The 21,408-nt window shown below is 51.0% G+C and overlaps 1 protein-coding gene across 1 annotated transcript in view; it reads left to right on the plus strand.

Moving 5' to 3' along the window:
• The window catches only part of GALNT14 (polypeptide N-acetylgalactosaminyltransferase 14), a 101,187-nt gene that overhangs the window by 38,745 nt on the left and 41,034 nt on the right, over positions 1-21,408 (plus strand). The window contains exon 3 of the mRNA XM_055816541.1: positions 19,909-20,007. Within this exon, the coding sequence (XP_055672516.1) occupies positions 19,909-20,007 (99 nt within the window). The remainder of the gene's footprint in view (positions 1-19,908; positions 20,008-21,408) is intronic.

Raw genomic sequence — 21,408 nt, forward strand, 5'->3', positions numbered from 1 at the left:
GGCTGCTTTGTCCGAGCCAGACTGAAAGTGCTCAGGCTTGCTTGTTTGAGAGCAAGTCCAAACAGTCAGACCTCAATTCTGTTCCAGCTGACCTTGGAGGAAGGTACATCCCAGCACGGGCCCCATGCCAAGGGCACCACAATGCCAAGGGGCTCCTGCCCGGCTCACGCGAGGAGTTAGAAGGCTTTGGAGAGGGTCTCACCCACCTCTTTAGCTCATCCCCATGGGCAAGCAGGTTCTCCTTCAGCTTCTCAGCCAGATGTTGGTGCCCAAAGTGGCTTGGTCTGCTCTGCAACCAGGTTTTCAGTGTGTTTGCTCTCCATGGTTTATCCCCTCTACGATGCGTGGCAGCACCGAGACCCACAGACCTGCAGACCAGGGTAATGCCTCAAGGTCAGCACCTCGTAGTCCTGACCCTAGGGCCTGGAACATGGGGCTGCTGCTCCTTACAGCCTCTCTGTGCGGCGTTTTTCACCAGGATGGCTGCAGAAGATTTCCTGGGGTTCTCTTTGCTAATCCAACCAAGCATCTGGACTTGCCAACAATAGCTGAATATACAAAATCTGGCAAGTGCTGAGCAGCAATATTCTTGCCAGAAGGTCATGGAGAGGGCAAATACTTTTGGCGGGGTGGGATGTGGCACTGACAGCCAGTTGCTTAGCAATGTTTGCTGGATTGATTTTGTTTTTAAATTGCAGCCAGTGGAATAGTTTCAGATGGAGATGAATTGCAGTGCTACGAGGAATTGGAGCTGGAGAAACTGTGGTGGCTGTCTTTGCCTGCCTCTGGCCAGCATGGGGCTGTGAGGTCGCGCTTGGATTGTGGGTGATGTGAGCCAGGGAAATGTGGCTTCTGTGGACTGCATCATGTTGCTCAGCTTGGGAGATCTCACAGCTGGAGCATCACTCCTGGTGACCTGCCTGTGCTTTGCTGCTGTTAACTGTGTTCCTGGTTGCACGTTGACTAAACCCTTGGACCACGTAAAAGGGTGTCTTTCTCCAGGACAGGACCTTGTATGGTGGTATATCGCATCCCCACCAAGAATCGAGGTTAAAAAATCCCCGTGACTACAGCAGCAGGCTGGACCCGGATCTAGGTGATACATCCACGTCACGCGCAACCAGCTTGTGCTGCTGGTGTAGGTGGCTAGTCCCCCTCCCACGGTAGCCACATGCCACTGGGATTATCTCATCGCCACATCCCACCTTCTGCAACTCCCACCAGCAAACCGCAGGATGCAAACGGCAGCGAGTGAGTCAGTGCCAGGCATGCGCATGGGGCCAGGGGGTGTGAGAGGAGCTGAGGTTTCCAGTATTGCTCAGCGGCTTGGAAAGCCAACAGGGAGGATGCGTCGCCCCCAGCCAGAAGATTTTGTCATGATGGCTCCCGGGCTTTTTCCATCTGTGGCAGACAGCTCCCAGGGAGGCCGGTATTCACCACGCGGTTACTCCATATGCTGCTTGGGCTGACCTCCGCCTCCCAAATGCTTCGTTGGGTTTAATAGATGTGCAGATGCTGCTGTGGCTGCCAGGCTGGGCTGGGACCACGAGTCGTGGCCGGCACCGACCTGAGCTGCCGTTAGTGCTCACTGGTGGTGGCGAACCAGAGGTGAATTTGGGAACAAAGAGGGTAGATGAGAGGGTAGTGGCTGGAGGAGAGGAAAGGTAAGAGCCTCTAGCAGACTTGCCTATTGCGAATCACGTCAGCCAGCCTCAGGCATCCTCCGCTGCCTGTTTTCCTCTGTTCTTCTTGCTTTTTCCCTCTGCAGCACTGACAGGAGTTTAGTAGTGCTGTCTGCAGAGGTGGTAGAGCAAGGAGGCCAGGGATGGAGCCCTCTCAAATTCCGGTGTAAGGCAGTAAGTTCCCTCCCTCCCCGAGTTACAAGTGATTTACAAGAGGCTCTACCTACCCAGTTAAGCTTGAATTTTACAGCTGCTTGAGCGCGTGCGTTTGTGTGCGTATGTGCATATCTGAAAGAGAGAAAACAGCTGCTAAAATCAAGTTGTGGTTGAGATGCGAGGCTGGCAGGGATACTGGCAGACAGGAGGATCAGGCGTTGCATCTTCTGCTGAAGGTGAGAGCATCCTGGCAGCCCTGGTCATGCCAGCGTACGCCCCACAGAACAGCTCTGCCCTTGTAGTCTGTTCTGTTCCCTTTGAGGGGAACAGCACACACCGTCAGATTTCCTCCAGGTTTCTGTGCTCGAACCCCCGGGCGGTGCCAGCTGGAGAGTGTCCATTGGGTAGGAAAGCTGCCCAGGGCTGGTTGCTCTGCCATAGGGGCTGTTCACGGAGGGATGGCAAGAGATGATGCCTGTGATGTTCCCTTGGGGCAGAGAGCTGCTGTCTTGCATTCTCAAGGTCCAGAAGTGCCAGGAGTTTGGCCCTGGAGCAGAAGCACTGCGCGCTGCGGTGTCATTTTCACCCGTTAATTGCAGTGTACATCCCAAGGATGCAGAGGCTTCACCTGCAGCATGTTGGAGCAGCTCTAGTTGGGGCAGTCAAAAATATCCAGCTGTGCTGTGCGTGGAGATGACTGGGAGGAACACATGGTCCCAAGCAAGGGCGGTCCTACCTCTGCCAGGTGTGGTACCTGTGTCCACGGGCATGTGGGGCTGAGCATGCATCTCTGCACTGCACACCCTCCACATGTCCCCATGTCCCATGTGAAGGTGTTGGGCGCATGGCACGTGACAGCATGCGTAGATGTCCGCGTGCAGACTGTGTGAGGGCAGCTGTATCGCATGCAGGCTTTGAAGTGGCTCCGTTTCTGCCTGAGTTGATGATTGCATCCCAGGAGTGGCAAGCAGTCAAGTGCACTGAAAATATTGTAGTACCTTCTGGGAAGTGAAGAGTCAAAGAGGAGAAAAGTAGATTTTGATAGCATTGCCTTTGCCTTAGCGTGTTTATGATCCCCTTAGACTTCTTGCATTGCCTTGTCTTCCATCAGCTTCCTTGCCTGCTAGACCAAAACCACTTTGAGATGAATCAAGAGCACTGTGTCTCACCAGCTAGAAGTTCATTTTGTACCCCACACAGGGATTTAGGCATCTTATCTTTCTTGCCTGGTTTCTTGAGAGTCCCCAAAGGAGGAACTCAGTGTCTGGAGAACGACACGTGTGGAAAAGCACATCTTTTTCCGCAGGTGGAACAGAGGTGGGGCTCTGCTCTGCCATCCTCAGCGGTACCTGAACATTAGACCTGCACTAGCGGGTGGGTACCGAGCAGATGGCCAAACTCACTTTGAATCTGAGGGAAGGTTTGCAGGGAGGGTACTTGGGTGGACCTTGAACAGCTGAGAGCAGAACTGAACCTAGAGGTTTTCCTGGTCTGCTGCTGCCTTTCCCTTTGCTGACTCCATACATTTCTCAATGTGGCCTCTGGACTGTAGCTGAGCTAATCCAGTTTGCTGTGTAATGCAGACTAAGTCCTAAGGGATTCTGTTATTTTTAAAATTTGCTTATTCAGGCAGTGTCTTGTGAGTTGCTGACTCTGGATATGCTGCGTTGTAGACCAGGGCAAGAAGTGGCGTGGGTGCAGGTGTGGGTGCGGGTGGTCTCCCTGTGCCTGGTGCTGCTGGGTGCATCTGGTCAGGGCATAGGGGTGGTGGGACAGCACGGAGTGGGGTGTCTGGGCAGAGGTGCTTAGAGTGTGGTGGAGGTGGATGGAGCTCTGTCCATGAGGGTGGAGGGAGCCAGGTGATGAGGATGGTGGAGAGGGAGTGCTCAAATGCTATCACATCTCCAGACTTGGCATTGGTGAAAGCTGGAGGAGGTGTCCTCATGCAGCCCTGTGTGCATACTGCTGGCTTTTCTCTGTCCTGCACCCTTTTGTGTGGGCTGGGGGTCCCTGTGTGGGTGCTCCCCCGTGAGAAGTGCAGGATGCCCTGGGGAGAGCGGGCTGGCAGCACCTTGTGTGGGCTGGGGGTGGCTGCATGCAAGGGGGTGCGGGTCTTGCTTTTGGGGCTCATTATTAGCTGCTGTGTGACTGCCAGCGATATCCCAAAGAGTTTTTCCTCTCCCTTGATCTGTTTATTCCAGCTGTTACACTGTTCTCTGGGTAGAGCTGGGGCATTTGTGATTGCATTGCAAAATAAGATTTATGACATTTCAGTGAAGTCCTGTATGCGCAAGAGCTGTCCCTGGGTCTCTCGCCTGCAGAACATACTCCGAGGCTGAATTAGCCGGTAAGAGAAAATCTGGGAACCCCCTGCCTTTGGTCTCCTTATTTCTAATGACAGGCAAGCGCATAGCATGACCCTGCGGGCGAGCAGTTGCACAAACAAATGGTGGAAAACACATCGGCGATGAAAGTATTTCCATTAGGAAACAGCATGATTGCTTTAGTCTCTTGGACACCAGACCTCAAGAGGTTAGTGCTCAGCACTGGGTTTTTCCATCACCTCCTTAGGCTGAGATCTCAGGGCGGGGGCGGGGCGGGGGGAAGATATGAGAATAGTCCATCAAGTAGAGCAGGGGTTATCGGGTGTCTTGGGGATAAACCAGAACCACCTGCATTGGCCAAGGTTGTGTTTCTGCCATCAGTCAGCTGGCCTTTGTGGCCCAAGTCTGAAAATTTCACAGGCTGGGCAACGTCTCAAGAGAGAGGACTGCTCATGCCTTTTCTGTGCAGCCTGGTAACCCTGTGACAATGGTAGAAATAGCTAGCGCAGGCTGGTGATGTGAAGGAAAGTATCTTAATATGTTCTGTAGCTTCTGCTAATGCAGTTGGGCAGCTGAAAGTCAGTGAGAGAGACAGCTTTAGGCAGCCAGCTCAGCCCCTCCCCCCCCGCCCCCCATCACCAGCCACAGATTGACCATTTGAGATCCAGCCATACCATGTATGTAAGAGGGGATCGTCATGTGATGCTGGGTTTTATTTTATTTTTCAGGGAACTGTCGTTATTATCTCTTCTTGTCATAGTTGCCCTGTTTCCAAGCTCTTCTGGCCTCCAGGAATTCAGACCTTTGCTGTACAGGTTGGTTGCTAGCATGGTCAGTTCCCCTAGCTGGGAAAATTTGCAGTTTGCTGACAAAAGATCCAGATGGTGCTCCCCTTATCAAAACCCACTATCTTTACCTTTGTAGTACAGTTTATATGTGCTCACACTCACAGTTTGGACCCGTGTGTGGCTGGAGAGCTGAAGCTTTTGAATGAAGCGTGAAGCCTGAAGTACAGTTTAGAGGATGCAAACCGGGAAGGTCCCATCTAGCCAAAGACTGAAGGGTGAGGCATAGGTTGAGTGAGGGTATATGCTGTGTCCCCCAGACTACCACACACTAGATATTTTGGCCTTCTAGCCCCTGTCAGACAGCTGTACCAGCATCTCATGGTTGTGATGGCCAGTTTGCTGCCCATCACTCTCGGGCCAGCGCGAGTTTTTGTGTGTCTGTTGGCTAAACCTGCCCCCCGCTGTGACTGTAGGTGGACCAAAATCAGCGTCTTTCACTCGCAAGAGCTCAGTTCTGCACTTTGTGGATTCAATCCATCTGGAGGGCTCACCACACATAGTGGCATTTTGCCCTTGGTCTTCTGGGTGAATTTAAACTTGAAACTCCAAAGAGGTTTGGGGAACAGGTATGTGATGGAAACCGAGAGAGCTTGTTTTCAGGTAGCACAGAGAACAAAGAGTACTGAGATTTGCAGTTGTTGGCAGCTAAGCAAGGAAAGCGAGACAGCTATTAATCAGGAACAGGCACTTCATGAAATCATAGAATAATTCTGGTTGGAAGAGACCGCAGGAGGTCCGTGATTCAGCCTCCTGCTTGAAGCAGGGTCAGCTATGAAATCAGCTCAGGTTTCTCTTGTTGCAGAAAACACCAAGCTCTCTCGGGACTCCTGCCTCTCAGGCTTGGCCCAGCGCTTTGTAAGAGCTGACATAACTGACAGACGTTGATTGCGGCACACGCAGTCTGTAGTACTTCTCCTTCCATTGCCTGTGTTTGTGTAACAAGCTTTGAAGCTGCTTGAGCTGCTGTCCTCGCCGCGCCTGTGTTACCCGTGCCTTTCCTGTCTTGCAGATGCGATGGGCTTAATTGTCCAGTCAGTCATAGTGAGTGCATTTAACTGAGAGGAGGGGTAGGTGCACGCTGAAGCACGCTGGCTCATCCTCCCATCCTCGCTGCCTCCCATCTTTCCCGGGATTGATTCTTACGTCAGCAGCAAATCTGTGTTTCAAACCTGTGTACCGCTGTGGGGTCGCCCTGATGAACGACTGCTGAGGTGACTGGAGATCTTCATCCATGTGATTAACAAGCAAGAGTGTGCTGCTGCTTGGGTGGTGTTGGTATGTTTGGTGGCCTTAGGTCGTTCTTGGTGGGACAGCAGTGAGAGGAAATCTTTCACCTCCCCTTTTGGGGTTCATCATCTAAGAGCACTTAACTACTGCACTCATGTATTTTTTTCTGGCTGGACGTTGCAAGGCTTTGACAGTGGTGGGGTTGCTTAGACTCCAGTGCAGCCCCCATAGCATTTCAGGATCAGTGTTTCATGCTGGTGGGGCTCTGCAGCTGTCTTCATGCCCTGCTTCGCGCCGTGCATCCTCCGCAGTGCGAGATGTGGTGCCCTTAGCACTGCATCCATCCCAGACTGCTGTGGAGATGGAGTCTCCTCAAGTCAGCTGGCCAGACCTGTCCTACAGGCCACATCAGCAAAGGAGAACGCCTTAATGGCTGGGCTGTAGGCAGTACCCTGTGTTTTCCCTATGTTTCCATGTGTGTCTTAGTCCCTGGTATTTCAGAATACGCTGTGCACACAGAGTTCCACATCTTTTCCCTTTACATTTGTGTAAATCCAAACCCAGTGTACTTCTTCCAGTGGAGCGGTTCTTGGTTTATCTGCGTTTCTCTGAGAGAATAGGACCCATCGTTTGAAATGTTCCATGCTAGGGATGCCTGAACTCGCTGGAGGACTGACTGTGACCATCTGCTTTGCCTTTCCTCACAGAAGAGGGGAAGGTCCTGGCTAAATCCTGCCTAGACTGCAGGGCTGCAATCTATCCAGACTTCTGCTCAGAGAACGCTGGGGAAAAAAATTTGAAAAAAAAAAGTTACCCTGACTCCTCATTTCACACTGGAACTGAACTCCTAAACTTTTCTCTCTCCTGAGGCTTGAGAAAACTCCAGTCAGAGACAGAAATCCCACAGTTTGCACTCCATATTCATTGGACCATTTTAGCTCTGCAAAAAACTCAGTGTTTCATGTTCTCCTCCTTCTGCTGGAGTTGGCATCTTGCACAGATGTGGGGACACCTGGTAAGAAGTAGGTAAGGTGCCTCTTTTCAGCAGCTGCACCTACTGCTTCTGGAGAGCATATCCAAGAAGCGTGATGGGTCTCTGGGGACTTACTGGCTGGGAACTGGGCTGGAAACACACAGTCCTGGGAAACAGCTGGTGTCTGTCCAAATCCCCATATGGGGAATGCAAGAGCATCTGTGACATTTGCTGCCCTGTGTTTGCTGTCTGCGGCCCGTGGGGCAGCTTGCCAGGAGGTGGAGGGCTTGAGGAGCAGGCCAGCTAGACCTGATGGCTTCTGAGGCAGGGGCTGGTGGCTTCGAGGGACAAGAGCTGATGAATGCGATGATCTGTTTCAAATATCTTTCTATGTAATGTCCTCTTCCGAAGCTTTTTTTTTTTTTTTTTTTTTTTAATGAGGTGGGGGAAGGAAGAGTTGATGAGAAGGGTCTGCATGAAATGGGATTGTAGTGGGCTTGAGCACTGAGAGAAGTCACATCTCCCCTGAGATGGCTGCTCATGTCTGAGCTGGGGGCTGTCTTTGGCCAATGTTGCTGGCCAGACCATCATCCCAACATCCACTTGTCCTGAAGAGCCTGTTCTTCCCTCCTCAGATGCGACAGGGCTTCTGCCATGGTCCATGTTGGAGCTGCTGGTGCTTGTCCTGAGAATTAGTGTGTTCCCTGAGCCTCACCGACATCTGAACCGCCTCATGTGACTTACACAGACATTCCTGAGGAGAAGAGAGGCTTGCAAGTGCTGACATCCCAACCCAACCCCAGATTTTGCTCTGATGTCCAAGGCAGCCAGTGATGCTCCTCTGCCCTCCCAGCCCTGCCCAGTTACTCCCTGGAGCTGGAGGCAGAGACAGAGGGTGTTCATTACCACCAGGCTAACTGAATCACAGCAAAAGGACTGCCACCCTGTTGATTTCAAGGTGCTATGTCTTCCTCACCGTGGCAGCACAGTGGCTCTGTTCAGGTTTTTGGACCACAGCTCAACTGATCCCAGTCACGGGCACTGGTGCTGGATGGTCATGGTCACCAAGGGGGCAGGACGTGAGGTGTTGTGAGGTGCTGCGGTCTTGTATCTTGAGGGGCTGCCTGGAGAAAAGGCAGGCTGTGGGGCTTTTGTTAAAAATTGGGAAAGGATGCTGGGGCAGGGGCAAGGGGAGGCTGGTGTTTCTTCAGGAGCCGGGTTGGTTGTGTCTCGATCATGGATGCTGTAGGGGAGTGGGAAAGGTGACAGTGTTTATTCCGCAGTGGTGGATTTGCATTGGTATTCCTCCCCCCCCCCCCCCCCCCCCCCCTTTTCTTTTTCTTGAGAGAGAAGGATGAGGGCAACTCTTGGGAAGGAGTTGAGGTGAGCTAGACTGTATGTGGAGCTGATGGCAACATCTAGCCGGGTGGTTTGAATGCAGGAGGATGTGTCAGTGAAGTGGCTGTTACTCCTTTTTTTTTTTTTTTTTTTCTTTTTTTCTGGAGGGCAAAGCTAGTTATATCTGAAAGAGCTGTGCTAGAAGTGTGAGTTATGGCACCTGTCTGCACAGCGAGCAGAAATGATTCCTCAGCGTGTTCTTGGCTAAAAGTTGTCTGCAGGGCAAAGGGGTCGGCAGCGTGGGTACCGGGGCAGCCTGTAGGACTTCGGTGTCTGGGAGCCTGGCTTTGGGCAGTAGGGGTGACTCTGGACTGTTCCAGAAAACACCATGGTATAATATTAAATTTCCTACTGCTGTATTTTGTTTCTCCAAGTTGTCCCTTGTCCTAGCCCCACAGTGCCTTGCTGGGTAGGAAGAGCATCTGCACAGGACAGGTATCCTTCCGAGAGGTGTCTGAGGAGCTCGCTCAGGAGCAGGCACAGCCTCCATCCCAGCTGTCCCTCCCCTGGAAGACACCTTGATTTGGTTGGACTGTTTTGCCTGCCAAAAATTGCTGTTTCAGAGAGAAAAAAACCTGAAAGCCGTTTTTTCCTCCTCTCCAAGTGATGGATTTCCTTCATCTAAATTATTTTGGTTTTGTTTCCCCGTGACACAGTTTTGATTTCATTTTGGAAATTCCCCCCCACCCATCCATTATATTTTGCCGAGAGAAATGCATGCACAAAATAGTTCTGGGTCAATCTGAAATTACCCTTTCCTCATCCTTTTCCAGTTCCTCCACTTACACTGCTTGCACCGCAGCCCTGCTCTCAGCAGCCTGACGGAGAGGTGCTGTGCGCCGTACCCCTGATGAGGGCTGCTCTGCAAGCGCTGAGGGGGCTTGCTTCCCCGCAGCCCCCGTGGGGACCTGCTTCAGCCGTCGGTTTCCCCCGTGGGAATAGGTTTGTTGGTAGAGTGGAGGAGTTCGGGGAGCGCTTGGGATTTCCCTCATGTTGTGCAGAGCGGGGCATCAGAGCGGTGAGGGAAGGGGCTGCCTTGAGGCTGGTGCTGGCAGCGGTGCCTGGGAAGAAGGGGCTTGCACTGGTGCTCTGGTGCCAGAGCTCTTAGCTGAGTTGCAGCGCCTTGGTTTAAAGTGTGTCCTGTACCTGAGAGCATATATATATAGGACAAGCAGAATAAGCCCAGCCTTTGGAGCGGGGCTTTGCCTCTTAATATTCTACAGCAGGTTAGTTTGTGTTGAGAAGTAACCGCTGGTGAGCTGCACTGCTAGCCCAGGGTTGAGGCGCTGTCTATCCATCAGTGCCACGTGTCCCTCTCCAGCCTCCGGTCCCTCGCTCGGTCCCTTGGGAAGCGGCAGAGCTAGTGCTGCCAGGGCTAATTATTCCTCAAGACAGAAGACATGTGATAAAATATTAACCTTTTTCAAAAACAGATCTCCAGTTAATTAGCTCCACTTTTGTGACACGTTCACCCGGAGATAAAAGCTCATTCCCCAGATATCTGTCTGTGGCAGGGTGATCTTGCTGCGTGTCCCTGTCACCGTGGGGGACAGAGAGGGGGTGAGAGCTGGGAATTTAATAGAAGGCAATGACCTGCCAGTTGCTGTGCCCTGGGGACGAACCACTCCGTTTCAAGGTGAGTGGTGTGTGGGCACAGGCACCGCTGCTTTCCTGTGAGGGGCTGAAGCTGGGAATGGAGATGGAGTGGGTGGTGGGATCCACTCTGCTCCCCACGCCTGGGTTGTGCCCGTGCTGTCAGTGCCACATCTCTGGAGCCTGAACCTAGGGGCTTTGCTGGTGGGCAGGGCTCAGTAGATCTGAGTGAATAAACGTGTTTGGGTTCTTTGGTTATTTAAGAAAAAGAAAAGCCAGGAGATAGAAATTCCCAGATAAGCCAAAAGCAAAGCTCTCAGTGAATCTAAAAGTAAAAATACAGGAAAACTTAAGGCCAAAAGGATCTGTTTTTCTCATCCTGAAAAGGAAGAAATTTCATTTAGATCTCAAATGATTTTGATGCTTCTAGTCATCTGAAAATGACAGGCTGTATTTAAAAGCAAGTGATTTTGAGTATCAGATGAAAGGAACATATTGGGCTCCTCTGGAACAAGCAACGTGCTGGAGCAGAAGCGATGCCCCAGTGCGTGTTGGCGGCCGCGGGAGCTGCCACTGGGAGGACGTGGCAGTGCCGTGGCAGTCACTGTGCCAGGGAGAGGGGCTTCTTCCCGGTGGAGGGAGGGATGAGGGTCTGTGATAGACCAGGATCGACCGCAGCCCTGGACACGACCGTTAGGGCGGGGGTGCCAACACCAATCAATCCGTGGAGGTGTGAGCTCTCCTCTTTCAGCTCCATGTGCCTCCTTCCCCGCAGTGCACAGATCCTGGGGCTTTTGCAGGGAGGAGAAAGCCTGGTGTCTTGGTGTCCTTCGCAGGGAGCGATGCTGCACCCGCCTGAACCATACCAGGGCCCGCCGATGACTTCGTGAGGGACATTGCTTCATCACCAAGTACTTTTGGCATTCCTGGGGTGCCATTGATCACTCGCTGCTGGAGCCGTCCTCTGCCTTTGACTGCTATAACATATTGACCGCTTGTCTTACAGTTATTACGTGCCATCGATTACTTTGATAACTTGCTCCAAGTAATTCTGACAGAATGAAGTTGTTTGTTTAACGTTCGTGCTTGTCTCGGTATTTCTATTGACCCAATATGTTTGCATAGGCTGAAATCGAAGTCAAGTATTAGTAAGTGATGGAACTAATTCTCTGAGGCTCACTACTATTGATAATTAAGGCCATGAGACAGTTTCTTCCATCAAACTCTTGTTTGTTTTTTGGCTACTCAGCGCCTTGAAGTCCTACTCCCTCAGACATTGCAAAAGGGCCATCACAGGCAGTGTTTTGGGGCCATTTAGGTGGATTTTTGCTGTAAGCACTGTGGATCCCTGCATGTTTAAAGTGGAGTTGGGTTTGTGCTAATCCAGTTACGACTCAGGAGGGGTTGTGGGGATGGGGACTTTCACTGCTTTCATTTGCCATGTGGTGCCAGGAAGCTCTGGTCAGAAAGCATCCTCCCTAATGTATCTTTGCATCTGTAGTTCTGACCCTCTGAAATATGGTTTCAGGTTATCTTGGCTTCTAAAGATCTTTAATAAAGGATTGGTGGCTTTCCAGGAAGGTGCAAGGTGCCAGATTTTGTTTTTTCTTTCACCAGGTGAAAAAATTTGCTGTCAGCTCTTGTATTCTGGTAAAACTGGCATCAGAAATTTGGTCACAATTTAACGTTCTACTGAAGACAAAGAAGGTTCTTTTTTTTTTTTGCCTTTTTTTCCCCTTCACTTTTGTTGGCTCCTTTTTTCTTTTTGTCTGAGTTCTGAAGAAGGAAGGGTGGAGGGACTAAAGAAGCAAGGCAGATCCTGAGTCTGTGTGGAGAGCCTTAGAAATATGAATTATTCATGAGCTGCTTTGAAAAATCAAGACACACAATCTGGTTTAACTTGTTTTTAAATGCAGCCACGTTATTCTCTCCTTCCCTTGTTAGTAGGTACTCTTTTTTTTTTTTGACTCCCCTCTTTTCCAAAAGCAAAAATCCAGTGAATTTTTAATAAATTATAAATGCATCATCTCATTAGTTTTGAGGTTCGCAGGCAGCAGCTCATCATGTGCACAGAAGGTTATTTTTGCTTTCTTGCATTTCCCCCTTTCTTCGAATTTAGCCGTTTGATTAAATTTTTAGATATCTATCTTGCAGGGAAAAGAAAGGAAGAAAGAGACTGAAAGAGACAGGGAGTTAGAGGAAATACTAATTGTGCACTAACCAAATATAACAAGTGTTTGGGTTTCCAGAAGCTGTGTAGAAAAACGTCCTTCTTTGTCAGCCCAGGAAGGCTGACCTTCTCAGGCCAGCGTGTCGCTGGTGGTGGGCAGTGTGTGTGGTGGTCCCTGCCGAGGCTTGGAGCTTCTTGCCTGCAGGCAAGCACTAGCTGTGACCATCACGTTCCTGGTAGCTCATTGACTTCAGAAGAACACAGAGGCTGAGAAGACCTCTTTCATCACTGGTTGCATCTTCTGCCATCGGGAGAGCTCTTCTCTTTTGCCTGTTTTCTTGTATTTTTGTGGTAGCATGTGCGTGGGAGGGGAGAGGTGGGGACTTGGACAGGTTCTTCTGGGAGTCTAATCGACAGCCAGAACTGGTTCAGCACCCTGGTAGTGTTTTCTTGATGGTTTTCCTTACAGTTTTACCCAACTACATCTGGCTAAAGCCTGCTGAATAATTTCTTGTTAGCTCTGATGGTAACCCCTGTTGCATGTTCATTGCAGATGTGCCTCCGCACCCTTGCTGAAGCCCTTGCATGCCCCCAAGTCATCTGCTCAAGTAGAGGTTCCCCTTTTTGGATTGCCCCCAGCATCGCTGAGGCTGCTGCATGCCCCCCTGGGGATTTTTCAGTCCCTTTTTGGGAACACAGACCCAAGGCGTGTGCCAGCCCAGCACAGAGAAATCCTACCAGCTTTTCTCAAGGGTATTTTTTCACTTGGGCCAGCCAGACTCCGGCTGGCATTCCCTGCAATCAGGTGGCATCACCAGCTGACATCTGACTCCTGGTCCATCCTTCTTTCCTTTTGACATGGCTGCTTTCCAGAGTCTCTGCCTTCCAGCTGGTTTTTCAGCAATTCTTTGTTCTAGGCTTTTTGGTGTTCCAGTAGCACCAGCCTGCCCTGGCTCACGGCCAACCCAAGGTGGACCTGCGCCACCAGGACAGGCAGAAGAGGGTCTGTAGCTGGTGGCAACCCCTGCAGCCACTGCTCGCTGTGTCGTGCTACAGAGGTCACATACGTGCTCTGAGCAGCAATGTTCATCCTCGGATTGTAGTGTGTCCTTGCGGAGCAGTCAGCATCAAAGCTCTTGGCTTTATGGAGGAAACCCCAGAGCTTTCTCAGTAGATCTTTGTCCCAGACCTGACCCCAAGCCGTCCCATGGCCGCGGGTGCCATCCAGAGCGCAGTGCGTGGTGGTGCTGGAGGTGTGCAGCAAGGCAGGCCATCGGCAGCCTTCTGCTGGGCAGCCTCATCCTGACTGAGGGGGTGCAGAGCATACCTGTAGAAGGAGGAGGAGCTGCTGGCATGTCTTGGGAAGACCAAGTAGGAGTTTGAAGGTCTTTCAAAGCTGACTGACAAAATATTCCGAGGTAATGCACAGGAAGGATGGCTTGGGGGAGAGCCAAGAAGAACTGAGGGCGGTGACGGGAGGTGAATGTCATGAAGGCAGCCACTGACCCCTGTGTGCTCTGGTCGTGCAAATACCGAATTGTCACATCCCATTTATACTGTCTTATGAGACGGTAATGTCAACAGTGCTTCTTGGATGTTCCATCTCCGGAGGGCGTGAAGTAATGATGTTTTGAAAGGTGCTCTGCAGTCAGACACAAGTCCCTGGGTTTAATGCATGCGAGAATTAGCTGAGAGCTGCACGGATGGCTGGGGAAAGGCCAGGGGTAGCTGGGGAAAGGCCAGGGACCATGCTCCCCAGAGGTCAGGTGAGACCATGCACGGCCCGGCCCAGCAGTGAGCTCTGTGAACTCATCAGTTTCCATACGAGCTGGCACATACGTTGCTATATAGCTTAAATTGCAACATGTCCAGGGTCCCTGTTTTTAGAGTATTTTCATGGAAGTCACCTGTAATTTTATTTCAGTTTGAAGATAGGGGTCTAGGCACAATGGCTGCCCGCTGGGGGGGGGGCTATGCCACCCTGAGAGGTAGGACCAAGGTGCCCAGGTGTCCTGCCATCCCTGCAGGCATGTGGACCCGGGCACGTTTGCTGCTGGCTGGGGCAAGGCAGCTGGGGCTCTGATCTCTTCCCTCCTTGCTCCAGTTTTTTCTGGGGTCCTGGGGGGAGGAACTAGAGTGATGACACCAGCCGCTATAGTTAGGTGAAGCAGCTCAGACCAGAGAGGGCCGAGCTGGTTTTCATGATAAGAAGTAAAAATGAGAAATGGAAGCTCTCCTTGTTTTTCGTTCCTGGGCTGCACGCATGCCCAGAAGCAGACTGACTCCTGTTCCTTTGGTAAGGTACAGGCACATTTTCAGCATCTCTGGTCTTTCTCCACCACTTTCTCTGGGTATGGGGTGGCAGCAAGGCCCCTGCGAGGCAGTGTTGGCTGACTGGTGTGTAGCATGAGCAAATCTGTAGAGGCTTCTCCCAGGCGTGGATGACTTGATGCAGCCCAAGGCCAGGCTGGAGCAAGGGCTTGCTCTGGTCCTGAGTGGCTGAGGACCTTCAGAGGTGGGCACCAGGCTGGCATGGTCTCTTCTTCCAGCATGAGCGTGAGCCAAGAGCTTTGCCATTAGTATTAACCCTTCCTCGAAGTTGCTGTGGACAATTGTGTAATTCAGTTCATGTTTTCTGTGAGCTAAAAGGACTTGTTATTTTTGCCTCTTCCTTCACCGAGTTCTTCCCTGCTTCTGGTGAGGTGGCCAAGTCTCTAACGTGCAGCTCACAGTAGCTGCGCTGCTGTGACACGACTCTTGCATGTACCCTCACTCCAGAGGGCCGTCAAGCTTGGAGAGCTGGGCAGACTTGGGGAATGTCACCTGCAACCCAAAGCACTGGTAGGTTTGTCTGTCGGTGTGAAGCCATGCTGTTTCTGGTGGCAGGTCCCCATCCTCTGCGAGAGGGAGAGCCCTGTGAGTGCCCAGCGTGGGGACAAACCGCAGTGCTCTTGGTTTAGATGTGTGGTGATGAGGCTGCTCTCCCACGTCTTTCCAAGGAGAAGAGAGGAGCCAGGAGGACGCTGAAAGATGGTGTAGCTCTGTCTGATGCAGCTGGCTGTTGGAAATAAATATGCAGAGATGCTTTGAAAGTGGTGAGCTGTGCTGAGGGAGGGTTTGGACTTCATGGAAAACTTTAAAAATTCAAAGCAGAGCTGTTGGCAAGTGATGGCTGTGGAAGCAGAGAAGAGGAATGAGCAGAAGCCTGGCAGGGGAGGCTGGGGGAGTGGGATGAGGGTAGCAACCTCTTGAAGAAGTTAATGAGGCACAGGAGAGGATGAGCCTGAGAAGTGGGTTTCAGGAGACACAGTGCAGCTCTGTGGGCACAGGAGGGCAAGTGTCAAGGAGGAAACACGCTCTGGATGAGCCCAGGGGTGGACCAGGAGGGGTTGAGGAACGGGGTCCACATCTGTTCACGCTGTTAGTCTTTACCGTTGTGCTGCATAGTGGTGTTTCCAAGGTGGGCTTTGCTTTGGTGCAGGCACTATGAGTCAGGTCTGCCATTTTAAACGTAAAGCGGGTTGAAATGTCCAGGGAAGGCATGTGTTGCCCATCAGGAGGACTTTGAGGGATGCATGGGTGGTGGTGGGCAGAAGCCACCAGGATGTGATACCCCATCGTTTGCCAGGAGCACCAGGGTCAAAGCAAACCAAGAAAAAAGTCTTCAGAGTGAGGGACCTCAGAGGTCTGCAGGGATCACTGCAGTGTCCAAAGGTGAGGACTTTGCGGGAGCTCCAGCTGCCTGCTCCCTGCCCCCTCAAACGCGTGCGCCGTGATTTATTGCTGAGCTGATAACGGCATGTTGGGAACACGGAGATGAGAAGTGCTGCTCCTTCCACCCTGAAGGAAGTACTGTGAGCAGCCGGCCAGGCTGGGGTTTTCCAGGGGTGCTTCCTAAGGTGTCCGCAGCCAGAATGCTTCTTTCATAACTTCCTGATTCTGAAATGATTGCAAATTGGAATGGGAAATAACCTTAAAACAGAGAAGTGAAACCTCCCATCAGATGAAAGTTTGACTTCTGGGTTTGCAGAAGGAAATAATAATTGTTTCTCCAGCTGGATGCTCCCTCTGGGGTTTCCAGGGCAAACCAGCCTGGCTTTTGTCTTCTCCTGCCCCCCGGGTGCTGTGAGCTGGTGGAGCAGCCCATGTTGGTGGAGCAGCCCATGTTGCAGGCAGTTCAGCCTGGCAGTGCTCCTGCTAGCGCTTGCTGTGCTACGATTGCTCCTTGGTCCTCCCGCAAGGTTTAAAAGCGTGAAACTTCAAATGACTTCAGCCAGTGAGTTTCAACACACTGCAAGTGTAAGCAATATAGTTATTACTTCTTCTTTTTTTTTAACAATCTAAAAAAAAAAAAATAAAAACCTCAAACTTTCATTGGTTTCCTGAAAATGTTGCGGGTGTTGTTTCTGCTTTTTTTCTTGTTGGCAATTGGGTGACCTATGGAATACCATAAGCAGCACAAAACGTTTATCCAGTGACAGCCTGAGGTAGCACAGGCAGCTCTTAGCGGGTTTATTTTCATTATTACAGCAATTTTAGGGCTGCATGCTGCAATTTTCACTTGCAGTGAGGTATTAAATTGAAATTACCCCAGATGTAATTGTCACACAAAATAATTCTGGACATGCTGGATTTAATGCTTTTCCAAGCTGTGGTTTTTATTACCCGAGCAAGTGCCAAAAAAGCACTTGTAGTCAACAACTTAAACTGAAATCTGCCTTCTGGGGAGCCAGGACGTTTAGCCGCAGTTATGCTGGGGAAGGAAGGGAAAAGAAAAAAAGGGACCACCTGGAAGAAACTTCAGGAGGGCTCCTGAAGGAAGGGCCCAGGGGCAAAATCCTGGGCAAGGGCAGAGTCAGGGCCACGTAGGGACCCCAGAGGAGCCCTGGCAGCCTCAGCAGCTCAGTGTAACCCTTTTCAGGCTGGCTTCTGGGGGAGGCGAGTCCCACTTGTGGTGCAGTGCTGGTCCCGTGGGCGAAGAGGTGCCGCTGGGTCCCTGCCTGCGCCGTAGCAGCAGCCCAGCCATCGGTCCTACCTTTGGGGTGCAACGAGCCTCATGAGACAGAAGTTGGGGCGAGTCGCTGAGCCTGTGACCAAGCTCTAGAGGTACTTGTAGATGACATTTCAGTGTTTCCCACAAGCGTGTTGTTTAGTCAGGCTGATCTGGTGCACAGACATCTGGAGTTTTAAAAGCAAGTTGTCATGCACGAGGAGCCTTCATTGCACTGCTGGCAGGCTCAGCCAGCGCAGTATCCCCAGCACTCCCACTGGTGGGTGATGCAGCCCGCATCCACCGCCGCTGTATTTAACTATTGTAATAACATAAGTATTGATGACTTTGTATTTTCCACCCTCTTTCATTCTTTTCCAGAAATAGCTTCCCTTGTTTGCTTGACAGAGACCCTCCTGATGCCGTGTTGGAAGTCGGTGGAAGGACACACATCTGGGAACGGCTGGGAGATAACGGTGTATAAATAGCACAGGGAGAGCAATTCTCATAACTTGTCCCTGCAGCTCCGCAAAGCAAGTGAGAGCTGAGCCTGAGCGTGACCAATAACACGCCGAGCAGCAGCACCAGCTTCTTTTTCATTGTGTCAGGTTGGGAAAGCTCGGCTGAAGTTGGTTGCTGGATGATGCAAGGGCCACAGCGACCCAGATGAGCAGCTCAGGGCATGACCCCGTGCTGTTTAGTAATTGAGAAACCCTCTGGTTTTAGCATCCCTGAGATGTAACTTTGATGAATGAGGGTGCTGTCACACAGGGCAATGTTACAGAATTTTCTCCTGTGTGCGGAATAGCTGTGAAACTTTGGTGTCCTTTGAGGATGGACCTACAAATAGAATTGGTTCGGTGGTGAATTTCTGGGGTTGGTGACTATGCTGAAAGAACAGGGTAGTAATGAGAAATCCCCTTTGGTCAAGTTGAGGCAGGATTTGGGACATGTTTTGAATGAAACAGTGGAAGAAAGCAGCAACTGATTTAGTGTGAGCTTGCAAATATTTTGTCCCACGCAAGATCACTTTTTTTTTCTTATCTTTGGAATTATTTCACCTGATGCACACTCTTTTCCGTTTCATTTAGTTCACTTTGTAAATAATCAAAAATGCAATTTCAAAATGAAAAACCTCATTAAAGTGAGTATCTCAAGCATTTTGGCATTTCTGAGGTGCAGTGTGCCGTGCCAGTAGCATAAACCGATATCTGTATACCCTTACTTACTTTCTCCTCTCCATCCCAACTTAATTTTTTCCTCTCTTTTTACTTCGCCTTGCAGATACTGTGGTCCAGAGCTCTGGGGAAGCAAACTGATGGTTTGTTGAAAGAGTGGTTGCTCAGTCCTCTTTCCTGCTTCATTTGAGGGTGGTAGTGGTAGCACCTGGGCAGTGACACAAGAGCAGGCGAGTGGCACGTGGATGGGAAGGGACATGGTGGCTGTGATGGGTTGCTCCTCAGGCTGGGCACGAGGTGCCCTCCTGCCACTGGTGTGTCATCTTAAGGCCATCACAGGGACTGACAGGGACCTGGAAAGAGCAGCACAGATGTAAGAGGTGTATCTGGATTTCCTGAGCTAGGAAGATGTTGGCGTCGGTCTATAAAAGCCACAAATTTCATCAGCTAAAGGTCAAAGTAATTACACAGTCTATGACGTTTCCTCCTGGGAAGGAGGCAGCAGGGGCTGCGGTTGCAGTTGTGGGTTTTCAACTCCTACAGGCTGACTTGGAAAATGTGAAATCCCAATCTTCCCTGTAGTCAGGTTATGCCATTAAGGCAGAATGAATAAGGAAGCAATCAATTTAGAAACAGGAGCTGGCTTACCTTGCAGCTGGCTGGTGGAAATGGCTGCCTGGGGAGGTGGGGGTGAGGCAGCTTGGAGCTGGAGCTGCACTGATGCTCCTGCCTCTGCTGGTGCCACTAGCCAGGTGGGTGCAAGAGCACTTGGGTCCCTGCCTCAGTTTGAGAAAAAAAACTCATCACGATACCCTAGTACTTGTGGGATGACACTGAAAGCACTGAAAGCCCCCCGAAGCTCACAGAACCACCAAGGCAGCAGAAGGCTTGCAGCTGGCCTGCAAGCAACTCACGTGTGCCTTACCTCTGGCCTGAAGGACCTGTTTCTGATCCCGTCGTGCTAACGTCACTGAGCAGTGTCTTTGCTGAAGGTGGTGTTACCCCAAATAATATCAGAAGGGGGGGCCTTTATCTTCCCCCCGCCTGTTGGTGGGGGAGGCTGGCGGTGCTGGGAGGGTGTGCTGGCTGGGAAGCAGTGGGTAGAGAAAAGGGCTGCAAGGTGGCTGCCTCCTTTCTCATCCCTTCCTATTAATGACAGTTAAGCTCTTCACTGCTTTAATCCTCAGCGACTGACTTAGCAGGTTTCGGACTCCTTCAGAAAGGATTCACACAGGAAAAACTCCTGCGCTTCTGTAATAGTGGCTGGAGGCCCCATCTCCTGACGGACTGTGCTGCCTGCGTTAATGAAGCGAGCTCCTACTTTGAATTCCAGCACCTGAACGGTGTTTTCCTCTTTCTCCCTCCCCAGGTGTACGACTTTGCACTATCGCCAGGACCTCCCGCCAACCAGCATCATCATCACCTTCCACAATGAGGCCAGGTCTACCCTGCTAAGGACAATTCGGAGGTAAGAGCTCCCAGTCTGCTCTTAAAACTGGGTGACTGGGTTAGTGGGTTTTGTGAGTAAAGGCAGAATCTGCACTCACTGCAGCAATGGGACCGAACCTGCCAGCTATGATCTCAAATGGTTACTGGGAGAAATTAGTGTGAAAGCTGGTCTCCGAGAAGTAGATTTTACAGTGGGATGCTCGGGAGAGTAGGTAGCTCTGCTCCCTTTGCTGGGTGTAGCACGGGACGCTCTTGAGGGAGCAGCAGCAGATTAGGCAGTCTGGGATAAGAGGTTTTAGATGGAGCTGGGTATCAGTGCTCAGCTGTATTTTGTCCCAGTCCTCCAGGGACAGGTGTCATTCGGCAGATGTCTGCTCTGGTACTGCTGTTTGAGCTTCGCCAGTGACCTATTGAGTGCCAGAAAGGCTTGCTAATTGAGAAGCCCTAATGGTGCACATGCAGACTAAATTTTCAAGGATGGTTTCTGTACTCCTCTGGATACACAGTGGAGCGTTCTGGGCATGTGGCCATTCCTTCATTTGTTGGTTTGTTCTTGGCTGTGTTTTGCTGTAGTGAATAGACTAAAGGCTTCATTTTCACCACAGGTTTTTGAAATCAGCGTTTAATCCTAATGTGTGCCTTGAATCCACAAGTTCTCTTGCGGGAAGATGTAGTGGGGTGTGTTCGGCGCACGTTCGAGGGGTCTATCTCCGGGTCTTGGCTGGTGGGTTCCTCTGTAGCCAGCTTGCGTGTGCTCTGCTCTTTACCAGTATTAAGTGTTTTGCAGGCATGTCTCATGCCCACATAGTGAAGGTTTGTGCCCCACCGCAAGCCTTGTCAGTTAAATCCTGACATCTCCAGAGACCACTTACCATCATCGTGACTGGTCAGGTTGGGGTTGCTGGCTGGGGGGAGGCTTCAGCTGTGCCCTGTTCACTGTCACATCCTTTGCTGGGTTCTTCTAAGAAACAGCATCCTTCCTCAGGTGGACACACACAGTGCCACGAGTGGGTTTGACTGTCCTGAAATTGAATTTGCTTTATAGTTTCATGTCCAATCGCATCTCCTTCACTTCACAATACTTTTTATCATCACTTGCTCTCTCTCTAGGGTGTGTGTTTTTTGGGTGTGCGTAGCACTGACACTTGGTGCTGCGTACCACTTCCTTGGTCCTGGACCTTCTCTTTTATCTTTACAGTGCCTTGCATGGGTTTAGCATTCTCCAGAACCTATTGTAACAGAGATGGCGAGGCAAAGCCAAGTGGATGCTTATAACATTTAGAGTGCAGGGATGGACTTTAATCTCATTTCTCCCCATAATTCAGCACTTGACTGTCCTGGCCAGTGTGATCATGAGTGATGTTGTCACATGAGAGATGTTAAACCCATGATACGGCTCTTATGCCTGGATCCCCCATAT

Source organism: Falco peregrinus, chromosome 11 (genome assembly GCF_023634155.1).
Source record: "Falco peregrinus isolate bFalPer1 chromosome 11, bFalPer1.pri, whole genome shotgun sequence".
Classification (NCBI taxonomy): Eukaryota; Metazoa; Chordata; class Aves; order Falconiformes; family Falconidae; genus Falco; species Falco peregrinus.